This window comes from Blennius ocellaris (assembly GCF_963422515.1).
Source record: "Blennius ocellaris genome assembly, chromosome: 20".
Lineage (NCBI taxonomy): Eukaryota > Metazoa > Chordata > Actinopteri > Blenniiformes > Blenniidae > Blennius > Blennius ocellaris.
This window is the reverse complement of record NC_137669.1, coordinates 22,891,373-22,918,402: the sequence shown is the minus strand read 5'-3', so window position 1 is coordinate 22,918,402 and position 27,030 is coordinate 22,891,373. Positions and strand designations below refer to the sequence as shown.

Below are 27,030 nucleotides of genomic sequence, written 5' to 3'. Positions count from 1 at the left end.
CGACTAGCAAGCGAGCGACAAAGGTTTTCCTGCCTTTTCTAGCCTTTGATCTTTATGTGTAGCAGAGCAGGAGACCCATCCAAGATGGCGGCGCTAGAGGGACGTCACAGTTGACACAGTGAGGCATCTAGTGTTATAGATCTATGTGTTTAACCACAAAGACTCTCAGCTCCTCAAATGATCTAAAAATAATACCTGCAGGCAATTTTAAATGTCTTTCATTTCAAAGTAAAAGTGTATTTCCAGCGTGCAGCGACCAGAAACCTGTGTTTTCATTCATCAGGTGTTTATTAGACTTGTTCTGTGTGACGGCGCCACCTTGTGTCCAAAGTGCGGAAACACTCCGGAGGCACAAACATTGAATTCATCACTTTTCAAGAGGAGCTGGAATTCATTCAGAACGAAAACAGGAAGTGGAAAGTAAAAATAACTCGTCTTATTACATCAGAAAACAAACTTTGGTGATTTTTTTTTTTTTTTTTAAAGTCACATCACGAGTTGATGAAGACTAAAAATAGATTTACTTAAGTTTTTATGATAGAACATGACTGTTCTTTAAATATTTTGAATAATATACTTCCATAATCATGATTAAACTTTATTAAATTTGTTCTATATTATATATATTACCTTAAAAATAATTTAATTAAACCCTTTCATCAGATTATTAGTCTTAACATAATACTTGCAACACACATTAATGTTTATATTTACATATTTTATATGAAAAACTACTTTAGAAGATAAAGATATATAGAACTATTGAATATTAGAGGATTATGAGTCGCTAATCCTGTTCAGGCAGGATAATTGGATATAGGATGTATGTACATGTGTATACTTGAATATAGATGATCTATTTTCTCTAAATATATTATAAAACGGATAAATAATTACATGATCCTTAAAGGGTCTATATATAAATTTGTATAAATATATCCAAGTGGGTAGATGGTGTATATATGATCACACACGTAAAGAAAACTACATATCTGAAACACGTGAATTGATTATTAATTCAATCCATTTTATTCGGACCTTTTAATTTTAAATGCCTTGTGTTTGAGAACCGTGTGGCGTTGCCATGGCGACCGACCAGCGCCACCGGAGGCGGCCATATTGGTTTCTGACCCGATCACGTGGAACGCTACCAGCTGGGTTTTTAAGGTGGGAATTCCCGGTTTGGAGGCAAACTGGAGATAAATCTTGCCAATAAAACAGAAGCCGAGAGACTGTGAGGCATCGTTTATTTGAAATAAAATGCCAAAAAGGTGCGAGAGTTGGACTTTGTGGGGAAGCGTTACATGGAGGCGGACCCCCCCCCACCCCCTCCCCCCCCCTCCCCCACCCCGTGAGGCTGCACAGCCTGTGGAGACGTCGAGTGTTCAGGCACTGGTTCAGAGGCTCAGCGCTCAAACCTCTCCCGACTCTTCAAGTAGAAAAAGGAAGTGAGTCGGCTGGAATGCCGTCCCGCCGCTCCTCCTCGCTCCTCGTCGCTCCTCCTAGCTCCTCGTCCCTCCTCCTCGCGGCTCCCCGCCGCTAAGAATTCGCTGAGACTCTCCTTCCATCGCACTTCGTCACGTCTCAGAGAAAAAGCTAAAAGCAGGGCTTCGCTCCAGCAAGCGTGAAGTGAGAGCGCCGAGCCGGTTTCCCCAACAGTAATCTGATTACTTCCTGTGACGTAGCGGACGTCGTCCTGCTCACGCTCCAGCGGACGGAGGAAGAAAGTTCCCCCAAGACGAGCGGCAGGGCGAAGGACCCCACGGGACCCTCGGACGGCTTTTCCCTTTGAGGTCGGCGTAAAGTGTCCAGTGAGGATGAGGACGGTTGGTGTGAAGAGGTGGGGGGGTGGAGGGGGGGGGAGGTGGGGAGGTGGGGGGGGTCCTCTAGGGGGGCGGGGGTCTAGGACTCTGGAGCGGGGGTAGTGGCGGCGGCTCTTTGGCGTGCGGAGCGAGGCCGGCTCCGGGTCGGGGGGCGCTCGCTCTTGGTTTGGGGGGGCGGGGGCTCGGCCGGGGGGGCGCCGGCGTCGCCCACCAGCTCCCGCAGGAACTTGAACTTGGACAGGAAGAGCTGCCAGACGACGTACCAACCTGAGGAAGAGCAGACGGGGGGGGGGGAGGGGGGGGAGGATGTGGGTCGTTACAATGGAGCTCCACTGCCTGGTGTTCTGGTTTCACTGGTGCCCCTGTTAACTGGTGCCTCCTGCTAGCGGCCGTTAGCAGCAGCTGATGTTAGACGAAGACAAACCAACAGTGAAACGGCGTTCTCCAGGACCGCGACGGGTTCCGGGCAGATGTTTTAACATCTGCTGTTGAAAAAGGGGCCGCTGGAGGAAGAAGGTCACCAGTTAACAGGGGAACCAGTTCGTCCGAAACACCATCCTCTGGTCGCAAAGAGTCACATAGCGAGTCGAGTGGAACTGAGGAGGAATTAGGAGGAAAAAAACCCTAAATGAGGCTTAATGGTGTTTAAAAAGTACTGCTATCGATACTCAGTATTGGCAAGTCGCTAAAGGGTTGTACTGTTCCTTTAAGAAAGTGGTATCGGTGCGTCCCTGAAGTAAAAAGGATGAAAACGACTCGTTGATTGTGTTGATTTCTTAATGTTTTTTTTACCACATGTTGAGTGGAATCACACACTTTCCAGGTGGGAAACTCCCACTTCCTCGTGAAACTTCCCAGTAAGCCTTTGTTGTGGATTAATTCGGTGTCGTTCTTTACTCAGCAGTGTAAGTTTGAAAACACCCTGCCACGACCTTTAACCCACAAAAACTCCTTATTTTAGCACAAAAAAATTGAAAAGTCTCAGTTTGATTCCACAAAACCTCGACGTCGTGAACATTTTAAACGACTTCAGCATTAAAAACAGTGATATGATCCCTTATTTGTTGAGTTTCCCTTTGATGACTCTGCAGCAGCTGATTTGACTTTGTGTTTCTTTTATCTGAAACTCTTTGAAGTTTCTCTTCAGATGGATAAAAGTTTCTCTTTTGCCGCTGGAACTTGATTCATGCAGCCTTGAAAAAGTAATTTTTGGTGTTTTTGCTGCATTAGTCGGGCCGGATCTGACCCCTGACCTCTGACCCCTGACCCACACACGTGACCCGCCCCGCTGCAGGCCTGCTCAGGTTAATGATTAGGGTCCAGGGTCCGGCACAGACCGGCTCAGTTCCTGGTAAAACCAGTAAAGTGGTAGATTCTCTGCCTGCAGGTCTAAAGATCAGAGCAGCAGCAGGACAGGAATAGAAACTCAAGGCAAAGACATTCGATACCGGACCTCCGTCCCCCAGTAGAGGCCTGCTAACTAACCGGTCCCGCCCTCACCGGTCCACATAACCAACATTACGTCTTTTCACTACGACGACGTCGGTCGGAGACGAGAAAACTCAACCGACACATAGAATCACGTAAACAAGACATGGGGTTATAAATAGACACCGGCTGTAACGTCTGGTTCTGCTTGGTTAAAGAAATGCTCCCTTTTAGAGAGATGATGACTAGTTGGAGGACTAGTTAAGGTAGTTAGTGGGCTCGTTGGATGACTGGTTAGTGGACAAGAGGACTGGTTAGTGGACTAGTTCATGTAGTTAGTGGAGTAGTTGGAGGACTGTTAGTGGACTAGTTGCGGTAGTTAGTGGAGTAGTTGGTGAACTAGATTCTAGGACTAGTTCAAGTAGTTAATGGAGTAGTTGGAGGACTGTTAGTGGACTAGTTGAGGTAGTTAGTGGAGTAGTTGGAGGACTGTTAGTAGACTAGTTGAGGTAGTTAGTGGAGTAGTTGGAGGACTGTTAGTAGACTAGTTGAGGTAGTTAGTGGAGTAGTTGGAGGACTGTTAGTGGACTAGTTGAGGTAGTTAGTGGAGTAGTTGGAGGACTGTTAGTGGACTAGTTGAGGTAGTTAGTGGAGTAGTTGGAGGACTGTTAGTAGACTAGTTGAGGTAGTTAGTGGAGTAGTTGGAGGACTGTTAGTGGACTAGTTGCGGTAGTTAGTGGAGTAGTTGGTGAACTAGATTCTAGGACTAGTTCAAGTAGTTAATGGAGTAGTTGGGGGGCTGGTTAGTGGACAACTTGGAGGACTGTTGGTGGACAAGTTGGAGGACTGTTGGTGGAGTAGTTGAGGTAGTTAGTGGAGGAGTTGAGGTAGTTAGGAGAGTAGTTGGTGAACTAGATTCTAGGACTAGTTCTACTAGTTAATGGAGTAGTTGGAAGACTGGTTTGTGGACTAGTTGAATGACTAGTTAGTGTTAGTTTAAACTCACCGAACATCATGAAGAGCAGCGCGCAGACCACCGTGGCCACAATGACCAGCAGAATGAGCCCCGCGATCTGCAACATCTCCTCCGGCAGCATGGAGGACCGAGACGAGGAGGAGGAGGAGGCCCGGGAGGAGGAGGAGGAGGAGGAGGACCGCCCGGGTTCAGCGCCCAGCGCCGCTCACAGGAGGCCGAGCAGGTCGGAGAGCCGCGGCCGAGGAGAGCAACACGGAGCCGCCGCTCATCGCCCGAAGCTGCTAGCGGGGCTAACTTCAGCCGCTCCGACGCCCCGGAGCCACCGGCACCTCCTCAGGCCGCTTCGCCGAACGTCGCGCGGGCACAGCAGCGGAGTGAAGCCCCCCGGAGGTGCGCTACATCACGGCGGACTGAGTTTAACGGACGTTGCGGAGCAGGACGGCGGCGGCGGCGGCTCCGGTAAAACAACAGGGGGACCGCGGCCGTGACGTCAATAAGACGCGTCAGCTCGCGCACTCGCGGGGCATCTTGGGTAATGTAGTTTAGTAGTGGTAGTGTCGTTTAGCCACACGTCAACCGGCTGCGAGCGGAAATACTCGGTTTGCGCCGATAAAACTTGATTCCGCAAACAAATATGCGTTCTACCGAGTGTAGTTCTAGTTTAACTATTTGTTCTCCTCATTGTTCCTTTGTTTTGTTGTTTCTATTCTAATTTTAAATAACCTCTTTGCCATATTTTGTGTATTACGTCAATCTATACTTCACACTTCCATACTGGAAATACGCCATATTATCACAATATAAATAATTATAATAATAATAATAATTACGAATTAATGGAAATCATTGTTGAGTACAAATATCAGGAGTTAAATATTGACAATAACGAGACTGGGTGAGGGAATCTAATATTACTCAATACTAAGCAGAAGTCCTTCAGCGTCTGCTGCTTATTTATTTATCTAATGTACATGAACGCACAATAAATTGGTGGAAATGTGACCCGAACACAGAAAATAACTAACATGTCACAAAAAGCATCCGATAAAATAACCAATAATAATCAAATGGAAAAACATGAGACACAAGTTGAAAAGAATAACATTAAAGTCTCATTAATACAAATATTGAAACCAGACTGGAGGCATTATATAATATAATATATGTGTAGTTACAAAAAAAGGATGAAAAACTTCACATTTACAATCTTTTACATCTCAAATACATAAATACACATGCAAGCAAACAAAAGAGGTATACATTAGAACAATTTAAATAAAACAATAAAAGGGTGCTCGAGGTATAAAGATTATATAAATGAAGCAGAACTGATCTGATTTGACTTGCTTTGGAATTCATGCTGTTCTTTAGATTGTCTAGATAACTGGAGGCTTTTAAAGCAGTTATGTTTGAACGCTGGTGTGAAATTTAATTTATATGAAGGATTAATTGTCTGTAATCTGCCTTTTTCCTCCTCTCACCTCTTGTCCTTCTTTCCCCCAAACTTTCTCTGCAATTTCATTGTTACAGCGACAATAAAGACGATTCTGATTGTTTTGGTGTTTATAAAATGATTTAATCCAAAATACATGTGTGTCGGTGCAAATCCACAATAAAGGACAAATTGTAAACGGAGTAAAACGTTTTAATGGAGCTTTGCTGATTGATGACGTTTCAATATCGTCCAGCAGGGGGAAACACACACACTCACACACACACACACACACACACACACACACACACACACACACACACTGACGCGAGGCCTCAGAATTTGCATAATAATGTTACAGTGCAGACGGAACATGGCTCAGATGGAATGTTAGGAATGTAGGAGGAGGAGGAGAAGAAGAAGAATAGGAAGAGGAAGAAGAAGAACAAGCAGAAGAGGAAGAAGAAGAGGAAGAAGAACAAGAAGAAGAGGAAGAGGAAGAAGAAGAAGAGGAAGAACAAGAACAAGAAGAACAAGAAGAAGAAGAAGAAGAAGAAGAAGAAGAGGAAGAACAAGAAGAAGAAGAAGAAGAACAAGAAGAAGAAGAAGAAGAACAAGCAGAAGAGGAAGAAGAAGAGGAAGAAGAACAAGAAGAAGAGGAAGAGGAAGAAGAAGAAGAGGAAGAACAAGAACAAGAAGAACAAGAAGAAGAACAAGAACAAGAGGAAGAGGAAGAACAAGAAGAAGAACAAGAACAAGAAGAAGAAGAAGAAGAACAAGAAGAAGAGGAAGAGGAAGAACAAGAAGAAGAAGAACAAGAAGAAGAAGTGGTAGAAACAAACCTGACAAAGCGGAACTTTACAGTTTTCTGTTCAACAAAGATAAAACTTGTCTCGATCGGGGGGCCCATGGGGGGGGGGGGGGGTCGTGGGGGGGGTCGTGGGGGGGTGGGGGCTCACCTCAGCGAGCGGTTCTGGCTCTGCAGCACCAGGATCTCGGCCACCAGCAGCTGCGGGTCCATCATGTGGGGGAAGGTGTCCATGGCGGCGTCCACCAGCTGAGCGCTGAAGATGGCCAGCAGCTTCTTGCGGACCGCCGCCCTCGGCCCCCCGCCGGGACTCGAACCGGGCTCCCAGCGCCGCCGCTCCTCCGGCAGGGCGTGCGGCGGCGGCGGCGGCGGCGGCGGCGGCGGCGGCGGCGGCGCCACGTGAGCGGGGAAGGGGTCGGAGTAATACGGCGACTGCCGCTGCTGCTGGTGGTGGTGGTGGGCCCCGCCGCGCTGGAAGTCCGGGGGCTGGCTGTAGCCCGCCATGCCGACGGGGTAGGGGCAGTAACCGTGGTAACCGGGGGGGGCGTAGGGGAGCGAGTCGGTGCCGCAGCAGGGGTGGAAGGCCGGCGGCGGCGCCCCGTGAGAGCAGGAGCCGCAGGACGACCCCCGGGGGCAGCAGAAGTGCCGCGGGCCGGCGTGGCGCCCCCCGTAGGGCGGCCCGTACGGCGGCTCCACCGCGGGCCCGTCGATGGAGCCCAGGCCCGAGTCCAGCTGCTCCTGGGAGCCGCCGGGCGGCGCCGACGACTCGCGGTCCGAGGACGACGGGAGGCCGTGGAGCTTCTCCCTCCTGGACGATGGCCTCTTCCCCGACCGAGGCGCCGGCTTCACGGACTTCAGAGACTCGGTCTTGTCCTTCCTGGAGGACGAGCTGCTGTCCCGCTGGCCCAGGGTCAGCTTCTGGGCCATGTCCTCCACCAGCAGCAGGCTGAGCCCCGGCGCCGCCTTGCCCGGAGGCCTGGCGCCGCCCCGGAGCTCGTCGGCCAACGAGCGACTCGACTGCTTGAGCCGCTCCGGGTGGAGGAACTTACACTTGATGCCGTACGTACACTTCCTGCCTGCAGGGCGACAAACGCTTCAGTCACTCCCTCACTTCTGTTTCTTTAAAGTCCCAGTGAGATGAAGGTTCCACCTCCAAAACTCTCTGGTGTCTCTTCTAGAACGTTTTCCTGCTAACTGGCTGAAGGTAAAATGTTAAAACACGACAATCTGCGAGAAAATAGCCGATAAACGTTGGTATTTCCTCTGCTGGGCGGAGCTTCTGACAATAACAGAGTGACATCACGAGTTGTGCACACGCCCAAGTTGTGTTTACATTATGGAGGATCAGAGTTTTGACCACGAAGAGGCTGAATTGAACCAGATTTCATCATCATGGTCATTTCAAACCCAGTGATTGATGAAGAAGACACAGAAGGTGGTTCTGCCATCGGTGACCCCGTCTGGAACATGTTTGAGGAAGCAGAAGACGCTTCGTCCTCCATTCGTCCTCGTCTCCTCGCCTCAGCAGCCGCCACTTTTCACCTTTGAGGCTTTGAGGCTCCTGACTTTTGGCAGAACGACCGGCTTCCTGGATCCAACACGTCCAAGAGCTAGAAGACTGAATCACTGAAGATGAGTCCAGGTGTTACTTGATCGTCTACTAGCCGCTCGAGCTAGCGGCTAGCGGCTCCCGCCACCTGGGTTCCTTTTCTCCTCTCTGATCTCTTCCAGGCTCAATCTTTCATCAAGGCTCATAAAACACCGACTATAACTTCAAAACACTGTAAAAACTTCCATATTTAAGAGGAAACAAGCCGATATAAACACAACAGCTTGAGATCTGCACAACTCGTGATGTCACACATAGGCTCCGCCCACGAAGAAGAAGGATTCCCCTGATTTCATCGGCTGGAGATTCAAAATTCACATAATTTTGTTATGTGACAACAGTGGAGGGGCAGAGTCGGAGGAACCTTACAAGTAGAACCCCAACTATCGTTTTTTACAAAGTAGTGTTTTACATTTCACCGGGACTTTAAACGTCTGACGACTAAAACACGTTTGTGACGTCAGGAGCTGCTGCGTCGTTCAAACCTGGAGCTCGAGGCGAATCGCAGCGGAAAACCAGAGCAAATTCGCTTCCATAACGAAGAACAGGCGACACCTCATTAGCATTTATCGCTGCAGAAACTGAAACTGCCTGTTCTCTACTAAACCACTAGAGGGAGCCTGTTCTCCGCTAAACCACTAGAGGGAGCCTGTTCTCCGCTAAACCACTAGAGGGAGCCTGTTCTCCGCTAAACCACTAGAGGGAGCCTGTTCTCTACTAAACCACTAGAGGGAGCCTGTTCTCTACTAAACCACTAGAGGGAGCCTGTTCTCTACTAAACCACTAGAGGGAGCCTGTTCTCTACTAAACCACTAGAGGGAGCCTGTTCTCCGCTAAACCACTAGAGGGAGCCTGTTCTCTACTAAACCACTAGAGGGAGCCTGTTCTCTACTAAACCACTAGAGGGAGCCTGTTCTCCGCTAAACCACTAGAGGGAGCCTGTTCTCTACTAAATCACTAGAGGGAGCCTGTTCTCTACTAAACCACTAGAGGGAGCCTGTTCTCTGCTAAATCACTAGAGGGAGCCTGTTCTCTACTAAACCACTAGAGGGAGCCTGTTCTCTACTAAACCACTAGAGGGAGCCTGTTCTCTACTAAATCACTAGAGGGAGCCTGTTCTCTACTAAACCACTAGAGGGAGCCTGTTCTCCGCTAAACCACTAGAGGGAGCCTGTTCTCCGCTAAACCACTAGAGGGAGCCTGTTCTCTACTAAACCACTAGAGGGAGCCTGTTCTCTACTAAACCACTAGAGGGAGCCTGTTCTCTACTAAACCACTAGAGGGAGCCTGTTCTCTACTAAACCACTAGAGGGAGCCTGTTCTCTACTAAACCACTAGAGGGAGCCTGTTCTCTACTAAACCACTAGAGGGAGCCTGTTCTCTACTAAACCACTAGAGGGAGCCTGTTCTCTACTAAATCACTAGAGGGAGCCTGTTCTCCGCTAAACCACTAGAGGGAGCCTGTTCTCTACTAAACCACTAGAGGGAGCCTGTTCTCTACTAAACCACTAGAGGGAGCCTGTTCTCTACTAAACCACTAGAGGGAGCCTGTCCTCCGCTAAACCACTAGAGGGAGCCTGTTCTCCACTAAACCACTAGAGGGAGCCTGTTCTCCGCTAAATCACTAGAGGGAGCCTGTTCTCTACTAAACCACTAGAGGGAGCCTGTTCTCTACTAAACCACTAGAGGGAGCCTGTTCTCCGCTAAACCACTAGAGGGAGCCTGTTCTCTGCTAAACCACTAGAGGGAGCCTGTTCTCTACTAAACCACTAGAGGGAGCCTGTTCTCTGCTAAATCACTAGAGGGAGCCTGTTCTCTGCTAAACCACTAGAGGGAGCCTGTTCTCCGCTAAACCACTAGAGGGAGCCTGTTCTCCGCTAAACCACTAGAGGGAGCCTGTTCTCCGCTAAACCACTAGAGGGAGCCTGTTCTCTACTAAACCACTAGAGGGAGCCTGTTCTCCGCTAAACCACTAGAGGGAGCCTGTTCTCCGCTAAACCACTAGAGGGAGCCTGTTCTCCGCTAAACCACTAGAGGGAGCCTGTTCTCTACTAAACCACTAGAGGGAGCCTGTTCTCTACTAAACCACTAGAGGGAGCCTGTTCTCCGCTAAACCACTAGAGGGAGCCTGTTCTCTGCTAAACCACTAGAGGGAGCCTGTTCTCTGCTAAACCACTAGAGGGAGCCTGTTCTCCACTAAACCACTAGAGGGACCCTGTTCTCTACTAAACCACTAGAGGGAGCCTGTTCTCCACTAAACCACTAGAGGGACCCTGTTCTCTACTAAACCACTAGAGGGACCCTGTTCTCTACTAAACCACTAGAGGGAGCCTGTTCTCTACTAAACCACTAGAGGGAGCCTGTTCTCCGCTAAACCACTAGAGGGAGCCTGTTCTCTACTAAACCACTAGAGGGAGCCTGTTCTCTGCTAAATCACTAGAGGGAGCCTGTTCTCTGCTAAACCACTAGAGGGAGCCTGTTCTCCGCTAAACCACTAGAGGGAGCCTGTTCTCCGCTAAACCACTAGAGGGAGCCTGTTCTCCGCTAAACCACTAGAGGGAGCCTGTTCTCTACTAAACCACTAGAGGGAGCCTGTTCTCCGCTAAACCACTAGAGGGAGCCTGTTCTCCGCTAAACCACTAGAGGGAGCCTGTTCTCTGCTAAACCACTAGAGGGAGCCTGTTCTCTGCTAAATCACTAGAGGGAGCCTGTTCTCTGCTAAACCACTAGAGGGAGCCTGTTCTCTGCTAAATCACTAGAGGGAGCCTGTTCTCTGCTAAACCACTAGAGGGACTTTTAGACTGATCAGGACAAAGGCACTGGAGAAACATGAACTGTTGTTGACAAACAGTATAACATGAGACCGTCAACAGTTTTTCTCACCATAAGGACACGGCTGTTTTTTCGGCGTCTTTGGAAACTTCCGTAAGAAGTTCTGCAGAGTCGGTCCGTGTCGGCCGAGGGGGTCGTCGGGCGGCATGAACCTGCGTCGCAGAGAGAGAATCCGTCGCGTTACCGTCCGTTCACTCGCCCATGTCGGCGGTGCGGCGGGACTGACTTGTTGTTGACGAAGGAGAACATGAGCAGCCGCTGCTCGATGAAGCGCTTCCACTCGGGCTTGTCGCCCTGCAGGTCGCGGTAAAGGTCGTTGGACACGACGACGCCGTCCGACTCGAAGGCGTGCTTCACGATGAAGCAGTCGTCGTTGCAGACCACGCGCCTGCCGCCCACCCGCCGCGACGGCGTGAACACCACGATCTTCCTCCTCTCCAGGTCCCGCAGGATGTGCTGGTCTGGGCACAGACACGTTGTCAGACCCTGTTGCCGCGGCAACGACTCCAGGGAAAATGCGTCTTTTTTTTTTTTGGTTTCAAAAATTGATGTCCATTGGCAGGAAACAGCAGAGAGGCTGAAAACGGTGACGTTCATATGTTGAACCATTAGGGGGCGCCGATGAGTTCACATTTCTGTCACTAAATATCACATTTCTTTCACTAAAAACCTATTTTTTTAGCCACTTAAAATAAAAAAAACGTTTTTTTACTCAAATTCAATTTTTTTTAACTAAAAATCAAATTTTTTCACTAAAAATCTATTTTTTTTCACTAAAAATCATTTTTTTTCACTAAAAATAAAGTTTTTTCACTAAAAATCAAAAACATTTCACTAAAAATCACATTTTTTTCACTAAAAATCAATTTTTTTCACTAAAAATCAATTTTTTTCACTAAAAATCACATTTTTTTTCACTAAAAATCAAAAAAATTCACTAAAAATCAATTTTTTTCACTAAAAATCAATTTTTTTCACTAAAAATCCAAAACATTTCACTAAAAATCAAATTTTTTCACTAAAAATCAAATTTCTTTCAGTAAATATCTATTTTTTGCCACAAAAAATCCCCCAAATTTTTTTTTTACTAAAATTCTATTTTTTTAACTAAAAATCTATTTTTTTTTATACTAAAAATCTATTTTTTTCACTAAAAATCATTTTTTTTCACTAAAAATCTATTTTTTTTTACTAAAAATCTATTTTTTTCACAAAAAAGCCAATTTTTTTCACTAAAAATTACACTTCTGTCACTAAAAATTATTTTTTTTCTCTAAAGATATATATATTGGAGGAGCAGCTCTACCAGTAATGGGCACATCGGGCCTCGGCTGCTCTTTCCTCCAGGACGGGACGAACACGGTGACGTCATCATGGCCGCGGTCCAGGAAGAAGTCGACGGCCAGTTGGATTCCCAGACAGGAGAAGACTTCCTTGTTACCGTGGCTGAAACCAGAGAAGAAGACATCTGAGTAACACACCTTTAGCATTGTTTACTCTTGAAATATTATTCTAGGAACATGTTCTTATTTCAAGTTGGTATTTTAGTCATGCTTTACTTTGAAAGTGTATTCATGAAAGGAAAGATCAAAGTGCACAAAGCAGTAGCTTCTGACATGAAACAACTAATATTTATATCAAATATCAAGCTTTCTTATTAGCAAACGTTTCACATTGTGTGAGCGGCTCATGGTTCCTCACCAGGAGTTCTATTTAACAGTGGAACCGAGGCCTGCAGTGCCTTGCTCAAGAGTCCCGGGTCAAAAAGTTTCACCTGCAGCCGGCGGCGACTGTGGCCGAGCCGGTTCTGCCGCTGCAGCGCGATTTGCATACTGAGAGACTGACGACGTGCAGGAACCCGCCAGGGCGCGGACACACACACACACACACACACACACACACACACACACACACACACACACACACACACACACACACACACACACACACACACACACACACACACACACACACACACACACACACACACACACACACACACACACACACACACACACTTCAGTTTTCACTAGTTTGTCTCATTAAGGTCGATGGTCTGAATAAGATTCTGCGGCTGCTGGATGATTACTGCCTTTATTACAAACCTTTATTACAAACCTTTATTACTGTTATTATTACAAACCTTTATTACTGCCTTTATTACAAACCTTTATTACTGTTATTATTACAAACCTTTATTACTGCCTTTATTACAAACCTTTATTACTGTTATTATTACAACCTTTATTACTGCCTTTATTACAAACCTTTATTACTGTTATTATTACAAACCTTTATTACAAACATTTATTACAAACCTTTATTACTGTTATTATTACAAACCTTTATTACTGCCTTTGTTACAAACCTTTATTACAGTTATTATTACAAACCTTTATTACTGCCTTTATTACAAACCTTTATTACTGTTATTATTACAAACCTTTATTACTGCCTTTGTTACAAACCTTTATTACAGTTATTATTACAAACCTTTATTACTGCCTTTATTACAAACCTTTATTACTGTTATTATTACAAACCTTTATTACAGTTATTATTACAAACCTTTATTACTGCTATTATTACTGCCATTTTTACTACTATTTGTACAAACCTATATTACTGCCATATTACAAAAAATTTTTTATAAATCTTTATTACAAACCTTTATTACATGTTACCTATCACAGACGTGCAGTAAACTTGTTCTGGACGTCTTTTCTTTATAACTTGAGGTTTAGAACCTGAATTTAAAGTTTCTAGTGATTAATTGACACCCTAATTATTTTAATATTTAAATTTAAATCCAACTTATTTATTACATATTAATTATGAACTAATAACAGTCTAAATAACAGTCCCCCCCCCCTCACCTCATGGCCACGTTGCTCCCATCGATCACCACTGCTCTCAGAACGTCCTCCTCCTCTTCCTCCTCCTCTTCCTCCTCTTCCTCCTCCTGCTGCTCCTCCTCCTCCTCACGGCGGCCCGGCAGCAGTGGCAGCAGCACGGTGGGGGCCGGGGCACCCCCCGGGTGGGGCTCCCCTCGGGGCACCACCACGGATATGGTGGTGCGCGGCGGTCCGGGGTAGTGGGGGGGGCCCCGGCCCCCCCGGCCCCCCCGGCCGCCCCCCCCGGCCCCCACCAGCCGCTCCAGCACCTGGTTGGTGTCGGAGGAGGCGCCGACGCTCTGCTGCACCGCCTCCACCTGGGCGGTGGAGTAGCCCAGCTTGTGGAAGAAGTCCAGCCGGGGGGCCGCCAGGGGGGGGGCCGCCGGGGGGGGGGGCCGCCGCCTCGCCCGGGTGCATCTCACTCGGGCGGGTTTAGTCCACGAGCGCACAGCTGGGAGGGCGGAAACATCTGCATGCTGCTCCTGGCAGGGAGACACAGCGCACCGCTTTCAAGTAATCAGATTACTAATGTACCGGCGGAGAAGTACCTGGAACCTCGAGTAGAACCTTCTGGAGGTTTACTGTGAACTGCTGAGCTGGTATTCTCCCGCCTTTAACAACAAAACGCGGGAGGAAACTAAAGAAGCGCCGTCGTCATGACGACAGGAAGGTTTTTGTTATTTATTTATTTGAAGTAGAATTAATCAAATAAATCCAGAAGTTAAAGTGGAAACTCAACTCAGATGAAGGAATGAATCACAGGTAACTGTTTTAATCTCGTCAGTCCAGTTCGTGAGATTATTAACTCATTAAATCTACACAATTAGAATTAATTACCACTTTTCATTCGTTCACCTCCTAGAATTCTCAACGCGTTTCTGCGGCGACGTCACGAACGTAATTATTGGTTTTATAATATTGAAATTCTGCGTCAAACGTCTCATAAGATCCGATTGTGACACTTTATTCAATTTAAAACGTATTAAAAGTGACACTTTCTGGTCAGTTTGACAGATTTTATTCAAATAAATGAAACATAGTGATGGAAAATTTGAACTTAAGTGACTTTTGACCCTTTAGATTTTCTGGCTGTAAAAGTTAAATGTGTTTAAAGATGCGGGTGAGAATCCTATGATCAGTACTTATAACTTATTTTAATTTAGATTAAAATCTGCTGGAAAAAGACGCAATCAGAAAACACAGTTTCACACTACATTTATATATTAAATATAATAAAATTAATACCAGTTTAAAATATAGAAAAACACTGAAATGTGCAAAAAGTAACTTTTCCGTTTTTATTTATAAATTTAATTCTGATAAATTATTACTGTTGATGCTTTAAACTGAACATTTAACGTTACTCATCTTTAATTCCTTTAATCAGTTGGATTATTAGTTCACACTCCCGGACAGAATTAGAGCTTTTTAAGTTTTTTTTTTAACTCATTAACTTTTAACACTTTGGATTTAAATCTTTCATTCAAAATAAACTTTATTAAATCAACCCAGTCAAGTCACGTGACAACAACGTAAAGTAGCGTTGAAGTCGTTCATGAATTCAAAATCAATAAGAGACTATTTAAAGTAGATTTGATTTCATAATTAAAAGTGGGAAATCTTCACATCTGAGATTTTTGTTTTCGATTTAAAGCTTCATAACTAAACTTCCTGTTCATAAACTGGCAGTTTAAAACGTACAAGCATTGATTTTAATGTTTATGAAACCGTCTCATAACGATCGTAAACGACTCACCTGTTCAAATGAATTAAAAGAGACTGAAACCGAAGCAGTTTTCTGTTTCTGACGAGAAACTGAAGTAGAAAATAAAAATAAAATCTAAACTCACCTGAGTTTTGATGAAAGTTCAGTTTTGCAGCTTCAGTTTCCTCCGTGTGGAAACGAAACACACGTAGAAGTTCCTGCTCGAGGCTCCGGATCACTTGTGACTCACTTCAGGAAGTTTGTCTTTCTCCTCTCGTCTTTTCTGGGGTTTTGTTTTTTTTGACTCAGCAAACAAGCGGCACGTGGGATCCTTTCACAATAAAAGATAAAAACAGCTACGGTGGACAAACCGGAAGTTGTTTTACCTGCATGATAAAAAAAAAAACAACGAAATAAGAGTGTGTGTGTTTGTGTGTGTATATATATATATACACACGTGTGTGTGTGTATATATATATACACACACATATACACATATACACACACATATATATATATACACATACACACATATATACATACATATGTATGTATATATGTATATACACACATATATATATATATATGTATATATATATATATATACACATATATACATACATACATATGTATGTATATATGTATATACACACACATATATATATATATAAATATATATACATATATATATATACACAAACACTCTTATTTTGTTTTTGTTTTTTTATCATGCAGGTAAAACAACTTCCGGCTTGTCTATCATATATATAGATATATCTATATATATATATCTATATATATAGATATAGATAGATAGATATAGATATATATATATATATATATATATATATATATATATATATATATATATATATATATATATATATATATATATATATATATATTTATATATATAGATATATATATATATCAGAAGTCGGTCAAACATCAAACCCAAACTGGAAATTGTGTTACTTTTGTTGCATTAAAAACATTTTTGTCAATTAGTAACTAAATTGTCTTTAGAAAAAAAACAGGTATTAATTATATAAGAAGAAATTAAAACAAACGCTGTATGAAGGTGAATTAACCTCAACGCCTTAACTACAATTAAACCCCAAAGATATAGTTTAAAAAAGAAACACCTTCATGAATTGTGTGAAGAAAAACTCAATAAAAACTAAATAATAAATAACCTTTTGGAGGGAAAACACGTCTTTAAAAAAAAAATTACCCAAAGGAGAATAAAAAAAATAAAAAATTAATGAATGCATGTAATTTATTTAACGTCTAAATTACAACCACAAAAGCAAAAAAATTGTGTTTTCTGGCATTTATTAAAAATAATTACTTCAATACAGGAAGAGTTTGTCACAGAAACTGCAAATTGTTTTACCTGTTTGGTGGAAAAAAATCTAATTATACAAGAGAAACAACATCACATGTGTGGAGTTTTATTCAGTTTGTTCACAGATGAAGAAGCTATTAGCCTCTGTTAGCAGCTATTAGCCTCTGTTAGCAGCTATTAGCCTCAGTGGGGGGGGGGGGGGGGGTGTTTGGAGCCTCGCATGCAGCAGGTTTATCGCCTGATCAGCCAATAAGCTGCTGATCCTCCTGCCGCCACCTGTCGCTTCTTAACCAGGGAACTTCCTCTGCAGCGGCTCCGTCACTTCAGATGCAGCCACCGTCAGGTGACGTCCTCCGCCATGACAGGAGTCTGATTCCAGCGCTCGGGCTGACGGAGTTCCTCCACCCAACATGTCTGCGAGGACGCTGCCTCTGGTTTTCATTAATCTGGGAGGGGAGATGGTCTACATCCTGGACCAGCGGCTGCGAGCTAACAACACGTCTGAGGACAACTCAGAGAAAGGTACTGAGGTTGGGTAGGTAGGAGGAGTCTGTAGACCCTCGGTAGAGAGGTTGGGTTGGTAGGAGGAGTCTGTAGACCCTCGGCAGAGAGGTTGGGTTGGTAGGAGGAGTCTGTAGACCCTCGGTAGAGAGGTTGGGTAGGTAGGAGGAGTCTGTAGACCCTCAGTAGAGAGGTTGGGTTGGTAGGAGGAGTCTGTAGACCCTCGGTGGAGAGGTTGGGTAGGTAGGAGGAGTTTGTAGACCCTCGGCAGAGAGGTTGGGTTGGTAGGAGGAGTCTGTAGACCCTCGGTAGAGAGGTTGGGTAGGTAGGAGGAGTCTGTAGACCCTCAGTAGAGAGGTTGGGTAGGTAGGAGGAGTCTGTAGACCCTCGGTAGAGAGGTTGGGTTGGTAGGAGGAGTCTGTAGACCCTCGGTACAGAGGTTAGGATCGGTAGGAGGAGTCTGTAGACCCTCGGTAGAGAGGTTGGGTTGGTAGGAGGAGTCTGTAGACCCTCAGTAGAGAGGTTGGGTAGGTAGGAGGAGTCTGTAGACCCTCGGTAGAAAGGTTGGGTAGGTAGGAGGAGTCTGTAGACCCTCGGTAGAGAGGTTGGGTAGGTAGGAGGAGTCTGTAGACCCTCAGTAGAGAGGTTGGGTAGGTAGGAGGAGTCTGTAGACCCTCGGTAGAGAGGTTGGGTAGGTAGGAGGAGTGTATAGACCCTCGGTAGAGAGGTTGGGTTGGTAGGAGGAGTCTGTAGACCCTCGGTAGAGAGGTTGGGTAGGTAGGAGGAGTCTGTAGACCCTCGGTAGAGAGGTTGGGACCAGTAGGAGGAGTCTGTAGATCCTCGGTAGAAAGGTTGGGTTGGTAGGAGGAGTCTGTAGACTCTCGGTAGGGAGGTTGGGTTGGTAGGAGGAGTCTGTAGACTCTCGGTAGAGAGGTTAGGATCGGTAGGAGGAGTCTGTACACCTTTGGAAAAGAGGTAAGGCTCGGTAGGAGGAGTCTGGAGACCCTCGTAGAGAGGTAAGGATCGGTAGGAGGAGTCTGTAGACCCTCGGTCGTCCCTCACCCCTGTTAGCTCGCCGTAGCTGTTAGATTATAATCTGCCAGATTAACTTCTCATGTCTCTTCTACAACACGTCTGTTCTGTGTTTTCTCTCTTTTCTCACACGATGAAGGAGTTTGGTCAGAGAATGACAGGAAACGAGGTACCGTCCCGCTACTCCCCCCGTCCCGCCTCCCTAGCAACGGTTACCAACGATATTCAGAAAAAAAACATTCCAACAAACAAGCAATGTTTCCACAACAAAGAGTAAAATATGAATCGAGAGAAGTGACAAGAGGTCAGTTAGCGTCTCTTAAAGCTTGTTATTTCACTAAAGCTCAAAGAAAACTTTGTAAAATAACAGATTCTACATCTTAAAGTCCTGATTAATCCAACGAGAAGCGATAACAAACACGTACTTCAATAAAACTGATACTGAAGGAGGGTTGGTGACTCTGCTGGTCCACGTTGGAGACAGACGAGCTTTAATTAACAGTCTTTTCCTCCACACTAGCAAAGAATCTCCAAACTGCTGACGTCCTCTCGAGTACCGATACTCTGAGCAGTATCAGACCCGATACCGGATGTTGGTATCGGTACTTCCCTGTAATATTAGAATAACTTTGATTTTAGTCATTCGAGCAGGAACTTTGCGAGACGTTTTCGCAAATTACTGAGTTCCAAACGACACCAGATGGACTCGAGGGGTTAAAATCATCGAGGCTCCAGGTTTTGGACAGACGATGTCAGAACAAAGAGAATTCTACAGACAAACACGAACCTCATGAGACTTGTTAACGAACGCGAGCCGGACCGTTGACGGAACACTGTGAACGAAGGTGAACCGGACGTTCCGTCCGATGTCTCTGTCCACAGTGTTGGGCGACATCGTGGGGGCGCTGTTCAGCAAATCCTTCATGGACGAACTCCTGAAGCCTCAGCAGCTGTACTCTCACCGGACCATGAAGACCGTCCTGACACGGCTGGCACACGCCTCCATCATGAGGCTGAACCCCGCCAGCATGGACCGGGTGAGTGGGACACACCGGGGACACAAAGACACCGGGGACACAATCACCGCCGCCACGTTTTAGTTTTGGTTAGGGTTTGATCACATTCACCGAGGCTGCGAACACGCAAGGACCAAGACCAGAGAGTCCTAAGACCAAAACAAGACCAAGACCTTGAAAATGTGGTGACGAGACCTTGTCCCCTCTGAAGTTCTACAATTGTCTTCGCCACAACCGTCCGGTACCGCGACTCCCTGACTGCAGCCGATCTCAGGGTCCGTCCCCCACCTGGGGACGGTTCCCCTCCAGAGATTCAGGATCCCGGTTGAGTACAGACCGTCGCCATGGAGACAAAACTGCTTTGACGTGGTTTTACCAAAATCTGAGCAGATTCAGTTTTTCTGGCTTTTTAGCTCGACAGACGAAAGAATTGCCGGGACAGACCTGGTCTCTGGCGTCTCCCCGGTCTCTGGTGTCTCCCCGGTCTCTGGCGTCTCCCCGGTCTCTGGTGTCTCCCCGGTCTCTGGCGTCTCCCTGGTCTCTGGCGTCTCCCTGGTCTCTGGGGTCTCCCTGGTCTCTGGTGTCTCCCTGGTCTCTGGCGTCTCTCCGGTCTCTGGCGTCTCTCCGGTCTCTGGCGTCTCCCCGGTCTCTGATGTCTCCCCGGTCTCTGGTGTCTCCCTGGTCTCGGGCGTCTCCCTGGTCTCTGGTGTCTCCCCGGTCTCTGGCGTCTCCCCGGTCTCTGGCGTTTCCCCGGTCTCTGACGTCTCCCCGGTCTCTGGTGTCTTCCCGGTCTCTGGTGTCTCCCCGGTCTCTGATGTCTCCCCGGTCTCTGGCATCTCCCCGGTCTCTGGCGTCTCCCCGGTCTCTGGCGTCTCCCCGGTCTCTGGTGTCTCCCCGGTCTCTGGTGTCTCCCCGGTCTCTGATGTCTCCCCGGTCTCTGATGTCTCCCTGGTCTCTGGTGTCTCCCTGGTCTCTGGTGTCTCCCTGGTCTCTGGTGTCTCCCTGGTCTCTGACGTCCCCCTGGTCTCTGACGTCTCCCCGGTCTCTGGCGTCTCCCCGGTCTCTGGCGTCTCCCCGGTCTCTGATGTCTCCCCGGTCTCTGATGTCTTCCTGGTCTGTGGCGTCCCCCTGCAGCTGTACGAGCTGATGCTCATGGCGTTCAAGTACCAGGTCCTGATGTGTCCGCGGCCCCGGGACCTGCTGCTCGTCTCCTACAACCACACGGACGCCATGCGGCAGCTGGTGAGGGACACGCCGGCGGTGGAGAACCAGGTGGAGGAGACGCAGAGGAGGATCCTGGAGGTGGAGTCCTGAACCGCCCCTTAAAACGTCTGTCCCTGCGTTTTGTGTCCGACGCTCTGGTTCCATGACTGGTTTGTGACCCCGGTGCAGGTTTACTCCGCCTTGTCTGAGGGAGACTTCCAGCTGCTCAGACAGACGCTGCTCACCTTCCTGCAGGACCTTCACATCCGAGTGAGTTCAGACCAGAACCAGACCGGAACCAGACCGGAACCAGACCGGAACCAGACCGTCTTATTGCTTCGGTCTCCTTTTAGGTTTCACTGTTTCTCAAAATGAAAATCCAAAATCCAAACGGGCGTTTTGCTCTGCCGACGTCGGGCCCGGTGCCTCACGGGACCGAAGTTCCCGGGACCATCAGGTACGTAGGGAGTCCTGGCTCCGGCGGGGGGAGGGGGGGTGTTAGGTTAGGGTTGAAAACCAGTGGGGATGTGGTACGTTCAAAGACCACTGGAAACTCGGAATTTGAATTTCTAAAACTGTTCATTATGGTTTTAACAAGTCAGTGGAGTTCCGTCCGAGTTCTGGGTTGCTTTGACTGAGGGGGCGGGACAGTGGGCGTGAGGGGGCGTGGCCTTCCTGACGCTGCATGTTCTCCCCGCAGGACGTTCGACTGGAAGGGTCGGGAGCTCAGACGGCGCCGGTTCCCCGAGGGGGGGAGCTACAGCCGCGCCGTCACGCCCGGGTCGTTTGAGCTGCACGGCGCCAGAGGAACCCGGCTCGGCCTCAACATGTAGGGACGTCCACCGGCCACTACATTAAGACCACCCACAGTGACACCCCCCCCCCCCCGGACCGCAAAGTGTTCCGAGACGATAGCAAGGGTAGAGTCCAAAGTGGCGGGGGACAGAGCGCCCTCTTGTGGGGCTGCCCGGTACTGCGGCACTATGAAGAGCTCCGGCTATGATCCCGTTAACACATCGTTTCAAGTGAAAGTGTAATTAGCATCGACACGTTAGCATTAACACGGCAATGTTGTACGGCTATCGTCTGTTTCCAAGGCAAGGTCGGGGGCGCGAGGCCACCAGGGGGTGCTGTTGTTTTTGTGTGCCGTTTTTCTATGACGACCAAGTGGGATTGTTGTTTCCGTGACAGTCGACTATAAAACTAGCGGCGAACGCCGACGGACCAGGTGATCTTTGTGTTTCGATCCTTAAAGGTACAACGTGGAGCTTCCAGAGGAGACGCACACGACCAAGCCTCCGTCACTCAAGGTATCAGGGGGGGGGGAGGGTTGGGGTTGGGGGGGGGGGGGGGGTACATCATGAGTCAACTTCTGGGAACTGATGTTACCAGTTGGCCAAGTGTTTTTTTCCCACTTGGAAATTCCCACTTCTCACTAACTTGTGCTGCTTAGAAGGAATTCTGTGGGGAAGTTTGAGTGAGTGAAGGGAACTGGCGTTACTAATCTGTGAGAAGGTAACCCTAACCTTAACCCTAAACCTAACCCCAACCCTAACCCTAACACTAACACTAACCCCTAACCCTAACCCCTAACACTAACCCTACCACTAACCCGACTAACCTTAACCCTAAACCTAACCCCAACCCTAACCCTAAACCCTAAACCATAACACTAACACTAACCCCTAATCCTAACCCCAACCCTAAACCCTAACCCTAAAACCTAACATAAACCCCTAATCCTAACCCTAACCCTAACACTAACCTGAACCCTAACCCCTAACCCTAACACTAACCCTAACCCCTAACTCTAACACTAACCTGAACCCTAACCCCTAACTCTAACACTAACCCTAACCCCTAACTCTAACACTAACCTGAACCCTAACCCCTAACCCTAACACTAACCCTAACCCCTAACACTAACCTGAACCCTAACCCCTAAATCTAACCCCCCCCCCCCCAGGTGGACAACACCCCCAACCCGCTGGCCAAGGAGGAGTTGAACCTGCTGGCCCGCCTGATGGGCAGCCTGGACGCCGGGTCGTCTCCGGCCAGAGAGACCAGCTTCCGGATCAACCTGTTCAACACGGAGGAGGAGGAGGAAGAGGAGGAGGAGGAGGAGGAGGCGTGAGTCTTCCTCCGTCTGTTGGGTTGAATGCAGGAGAACAACAAAGACTTCAGTCAAAAGATCAGATCTATAGCGACTGTGTCGTTACCGTGGCGACAGCAGTGAACTGATCACATTGTTGCACTTCCTACGTTGTTTCTGGAACAAAACAACTTTATTTAAACACATTTTTCTGATCATTCGTCTTTTTTTTTCACTTACTTTTCTTAAAAAAACTTATTTTGTTTATTTATACTTATTTTTCTAATACTTTTCATTCATTTCTGGTTTTTTTTATTTAATTTCAATCAGAATCAGAATCGTCTTCTGATTCCTATTGAAATAATTAAAAAAAAAAAGTAAAGTTACTAGTTATTTATTTACTTTTACTTAGTTGTTTATTTTCAGGGTCTTTTCAACATATCTAAATTTACTTGAATTTATTTACTCAGATGTTATATATATATATATATATATATATATTTTTTTTTTTTTTAAATTAATTAATAAATTTTTTTACTTCTTTCTTTGACTTAACAATATTTTAATTATTTTTCATACTTACTCCTCAGCGGCCCTTCATGTGAATCGGAGCGTCTGATCAACATTCAGGCCGTTCAGGTCGGTTGGTGTTCCGGTTTCCTCACACTCTGGAAGGTGGTTTTCTTGTTGTTGTTGTTGTTGTTATTGTTGTTGTTGTTGTTGTCCAGGATGAGACGACGGCCAGCGAGCTGGCTCGGATCGCCGGACAGTTCACGGAACAAGGAGGAGGAGAAAATCGGAGCGACAACAAAGGAGACGAGCTGCTGGCGATGATGGACGACCTCTGACCCCGGTCCAGACGCTCTCGTCTCATCTAGGCCAAATCATCTGGAAGAACTTCACTTCACCTCCTTTAGTTTTCCTGTTTCACTGAATATTTAATACGAATTTAACACACATGAAACAGAACGACGCGTTTTTCCCTGTGAAAACTTTTAATTTGCGAGATTTAATTTTGTAATTACTGACGTTTTCAATAAAGATTATATTTTTAGTCCATGTTCATTATGTGAGATGAGTCTTTCTTTAAATCATATTTTTTATAGTTTTGTTGACACCTTTGAACCTCTTTACAGTAAATTATAGAATATTTGTGTTTTTCTTTATAGATCCAATAAAAAAAAAGCGGTGCACCTTGATTCCCTCCACTTTGTTAAAATATCCCAGTGAAGACAAACTAATTTAATAAAAGTTTGACCCACTGTTGCATCAACATTCATCTTTAGGCCACAAACAAGACGAGACTGACCCTCGTGGACCTGAATCCTTCTTGTAGATGTTGTTGACCAGCAGAGGGCGCTGTTGTTCAGGTTATCCAAAATAAACTGTATTAATCCATCTACAAAGGTGCAGGAGTGATTCTTTACTCAGTATTCCGGCTGTACGACTCACTGAACGTCTACAATATTTGTGTTTTACAGGTTGTTTTTTGGTATAAGCGACCGTAGGGGCAAGGAGTTTGTTGTTTGTGTGGGGTGGAGTTTTTTCTTTTTGTCTTTTCATATATAACTCTGAAAAATTGTAATTGTTGTTTCTATATCTCTGTCCAAAAGTTAATAAAACATATTAAACACTAAAGTCAATTTAAACAGCTTTAAATTTGAACTTTGCCCTCAGTTGAGCAGATTTGCTCAAAAACTAAATAGAAATTTACGAAACGATTAATATCTCACGTTTGGGACTCAGAAATCAACGTATAAATACTTTGCGAGTCCGTACATTTTAGTCCGCAAGTACGTACTCGCGTGCTTGGAAATGAAAAACGGCCGTATCAACATTCTAAACAACAATATTTCCTCCTAAAATCACATTCTGCTCAAATAAAGACGCGAATATTTCAGGTTATTTACTCACAGTTGTGTTTTCTCCTACGACATTTCTTGCCAAATGCATTGTGGGTAATTTGTCTTCCGAGTCCTCACCGTCCTCAATCAGTGCGGACCCGGAGGGGAAAAAAATAGAAAGCGGTTGACGCTCATGCATCCTGAAATCCTGACGTCATCACGCCGGTCACGTCACTTCCGCTGCGCGAAAACCAACTTGTTGATATGTGTTACGCTTAACGGTTTCGTTCTCCGTGTGAGGAGGCTCCTCGCGCCGCTCCGCGCACGAGATCACCTGTTAACGCACTCAGGTAAAGTCTGCGCATGCTCGTTCAACGACATCGCGGTGTTTTTTCACGTCGGGACGGACGTCACGTACAGCTAAAGTGTCGGTGCTAATGCTAACGGTGATGCGTTCAAGGTCCGTCGGAGCGGATTGTTTCGGGAGGCGTTCAGAGTAGCTGGGAATTTACTAAACTTTATACACTAAAATCTACCAAATCTCAGCAGAAAAATTGTCTTTAAGACCTAAAATCCAAATTTCAGTTGTAAAAAATGTGTTTAAAAAGTAATATTCTCCAAATCTCAGCAGAAAAATTGTCTTTAAGACCTAAAATCCAAATTTCATTTGTAAAAAATGTGTTTAAAAAGTAATATCCTTCAAATCTCAGCTCTAAAATGTCTTTCTCTTGATTGTTCTTTGGTAGAATTTTCCTTAAAACTGTCACAACTACACTGACAATAACACAGATTGCAGTAATAAAGGAGGACCAACGACACAAATCAAACAAAACAAAAATAAAAACAGTTTTAATTTAATTTCAGACTTTGGTACTGTTACAATTTCAAGAAGTGAATAAGAATCATCAACAGGTTCTACCTTTCTTTGGCCAGCAGGTGTCGCCGTCTCCCGTCGGCCCCGATGGAGCCCGAGGGGCCCGGCGGCCCGGCGCCGTCCCCCTCGGCGGCGGCGGCGGCGTCCACCTCGGTGGACAGCTCCATCCGGGAGCGCACCATCGCGGAGAACAGCCTGGTGGCGCTGCTGCAGGGCCTGCAGGGTCACGTGACCACGGTGGAGCTGAGGAACGAGAGCTGGGCGCGCGGCCGCGTGGTCAGCGTGGACGCCTTCATGAACGTGCGTCTGGAGGACGTGCTGTACGGGGACCGGGGGGGGCGGGGGGTGCGGCTGCAGGACATGTTCGTCACCGGCAGGAGCGTGCGCTACGTGCACATCCCCGACCACGTGGACATCCTGGAGACCATCCAGAACCAGCTGCGCAGGATCGGACGCGTGCGCAACTTCGGCGGCGGCGGCGGCGGCGGCAGGAAGGAGTTCAAGAAGAAGTGACGACGTCTTTAACGGCGCCGGGACGAGAAACTGACCTCAGGAACTCCACGACGGAATATTTCTTCTGTCTATGCTGAGAATGAGAAATTTAATCTCCCGTCTTCATTAAAGTTCACGTTGGCGTCGTCGTCATAGCAACAGGTTAAAAAAAAAGAAGTAACATTTATGTTGTTTTTTTGTGGGTTTTTTTTAATTTCGTGTTTGTTGTAAACAAATCCAATAAATAAACTTTTCATTTCCAAATGTCTCAACGTGTCAAAATGAATGATTTCACATCCTCTCGCTAATGCTAATGCTAATGCTAACTGGCTAGCCGCCGGAGCGTCCCACTCACTAAATCAGCTTCTATTTAAAAAAACATTTGTTTTCTTATTTTTACTCTTTAATCTGCTAAAATGGCAAAACTTGCTCAAAACACCACGTTTGACTAAAGCTGCTGCTCGTCTTTAATTGTTGAAAGAATGTTTGTCCTTTATAGATCTTAAGCTTTGGACACACAACGTGTGATTAGTAGAGATTATAGAAAGATGTATAATAGTAGAGGTGACGGTGAAACGAGCAATAAAATAATAAAACGCTTGTTTTCATGATTCGCCCAAACTGGAGGCTGGAAAAGTTCCTTTTTTAACAATCGACCGTTCAGGAAAGTGAATAAAGTGACGAGGAGCCGGAAGGGAGTGAGAGAGTCTGAGAGGAAGAGTGTGTTTAGCTTGGACACACACACACACACACACACACACACACACACACACACACACACACACACACACACACACACACACACACACACACACACACACACACACACACACACACACACACACACGCGCGGGGGAATGTGAGGAATCTGCAGACGGAGTGTTTTGCCAGGCAGCAGACGTGTTTTTCAGAAATGATTCAGCCTTAATAACGACTCTGCTGAACTCAAACACTCAGATTAGCAGCTGACGGAGGAAAAACAAGCGAACGTCATCGTTTCCAACCAGCGGAGGATCAACAGAGCGTCTACCGCCGGGTCCCCGGTTCGATTCCCGACAGTCAAGTAAACCGTTGATTCTAGATTATAGAGTATCTTCCACCTCTAACACAGATTATAGAGC

At 46.4% G+C, this 27,030-nt stretch overlaps 4 protein-coding genes across 5 annotated transcripts; 2 read left to right on the top strand and 2 right to left on the bottom strand.

The window, feature by feature from the left end:
• Positions 1-1,346: 1,346 nt before the first annotated feature.
• Positions 1,347-4,732, bottom strand: smim13 (small integral membrane protein 13). Its single transcript, XM_080515616.1, has 2 exons — positions 4,258-4,732; positions 1,347-2,090 (listed from the first exon to the last, which is right to left on the bottom strand). The coding sequence occupies exons 1-2, from the start codon at positions 4,346-4,348 to the stop codon at positions 1,903-1,905; spliced, it is 279 nt and encodes a 92-aa protein (XP_080371742.1). The 5' UTR covers positions 4,349-4,732; the 3' UTR covers positions 1,347-1,902.
• Positions 4,733-6,614: 1,882 nt separating this feature from the next.
• Positions 6,615-17,267, bottom strand: zc3h12ab (zinc finger CCCH-type containing 12Ab; the record flags this gene model as incomplete). Its single annotated transcript, XM_080515885.1, has 7 exons — positions 6,615-6,803; positions 6,867-7,543; positions 10,960-11,060; positions 11,135-11,369; positions 12,215-12,354; positions 13,785-14,284; positions 17,178-17,267. The coding sequence occupies 7 exons, from the start codon at positions 17,265-17,267 to the stop codon at positions 6,615-6,617; spliced, it is 1,932 nt and encodes a 643-aa protein (XP_080372011.1).
• oscp1a (organic solute carrier partner 1a) lies at positions 17,266-23,634 on the top strand (the record flags this gene model as incomplete). The annotated part of the gene is made up of 11 exons (XM_080515884.1): positions 17,266-17,377; positions 18,528-18,557; positions 19,271-19,425; positions 20,539-20,706; positions 20,797-20,877; positions 20,961-21,064; positions 21,308-21,436; positions 21,863-21,917; positions 22,574-22,737; positions 22,838-22,869; positions 23,330-23,634. 11 exons carry the CDS (start codon positions 17,266-17,268, stop codon positions 23,545-23,547), a joined length of 1,248 nt encoding a protein of 415 aa, XP_080372010.1. The 3' UTR covers positions 23,548-23,634.
• Positions 23,635-24,773: 1,139 nt separating this feature from the next.
• On the top strand, positions 24,774-26,177 carry lsm10 (LSM10, U7 small nuclear RNA associated). Of its 2 annotated transcripts, none has more exons than XM_080516221.1 (2): positions 24,774-24,893; positions 25,477-26,177. In XM_080516221.1, exon 2 carries the CDS (start codon positions 25,505-25,507, stop codon positions 25,928-25,930), a length of 426 nt encoding a protein of 141 aa, XP_080372347.1. In that variant the 5' UTR covers positions 24,774-24,893; positions 25,477-25,504; the 3' UTR covers positions 25,931-26,177. The 2 variants fall into 2 exon arrangements, with proteins under 2 accessions (XP_080372347.1, XP_080372346.1); XM_080516220.1 differs by having other exon boundaries at positions 24,782-24,893; positions 25,480-26,177.
• Positions 26,178-27,030: the final 853 nt, after the last annotated feature.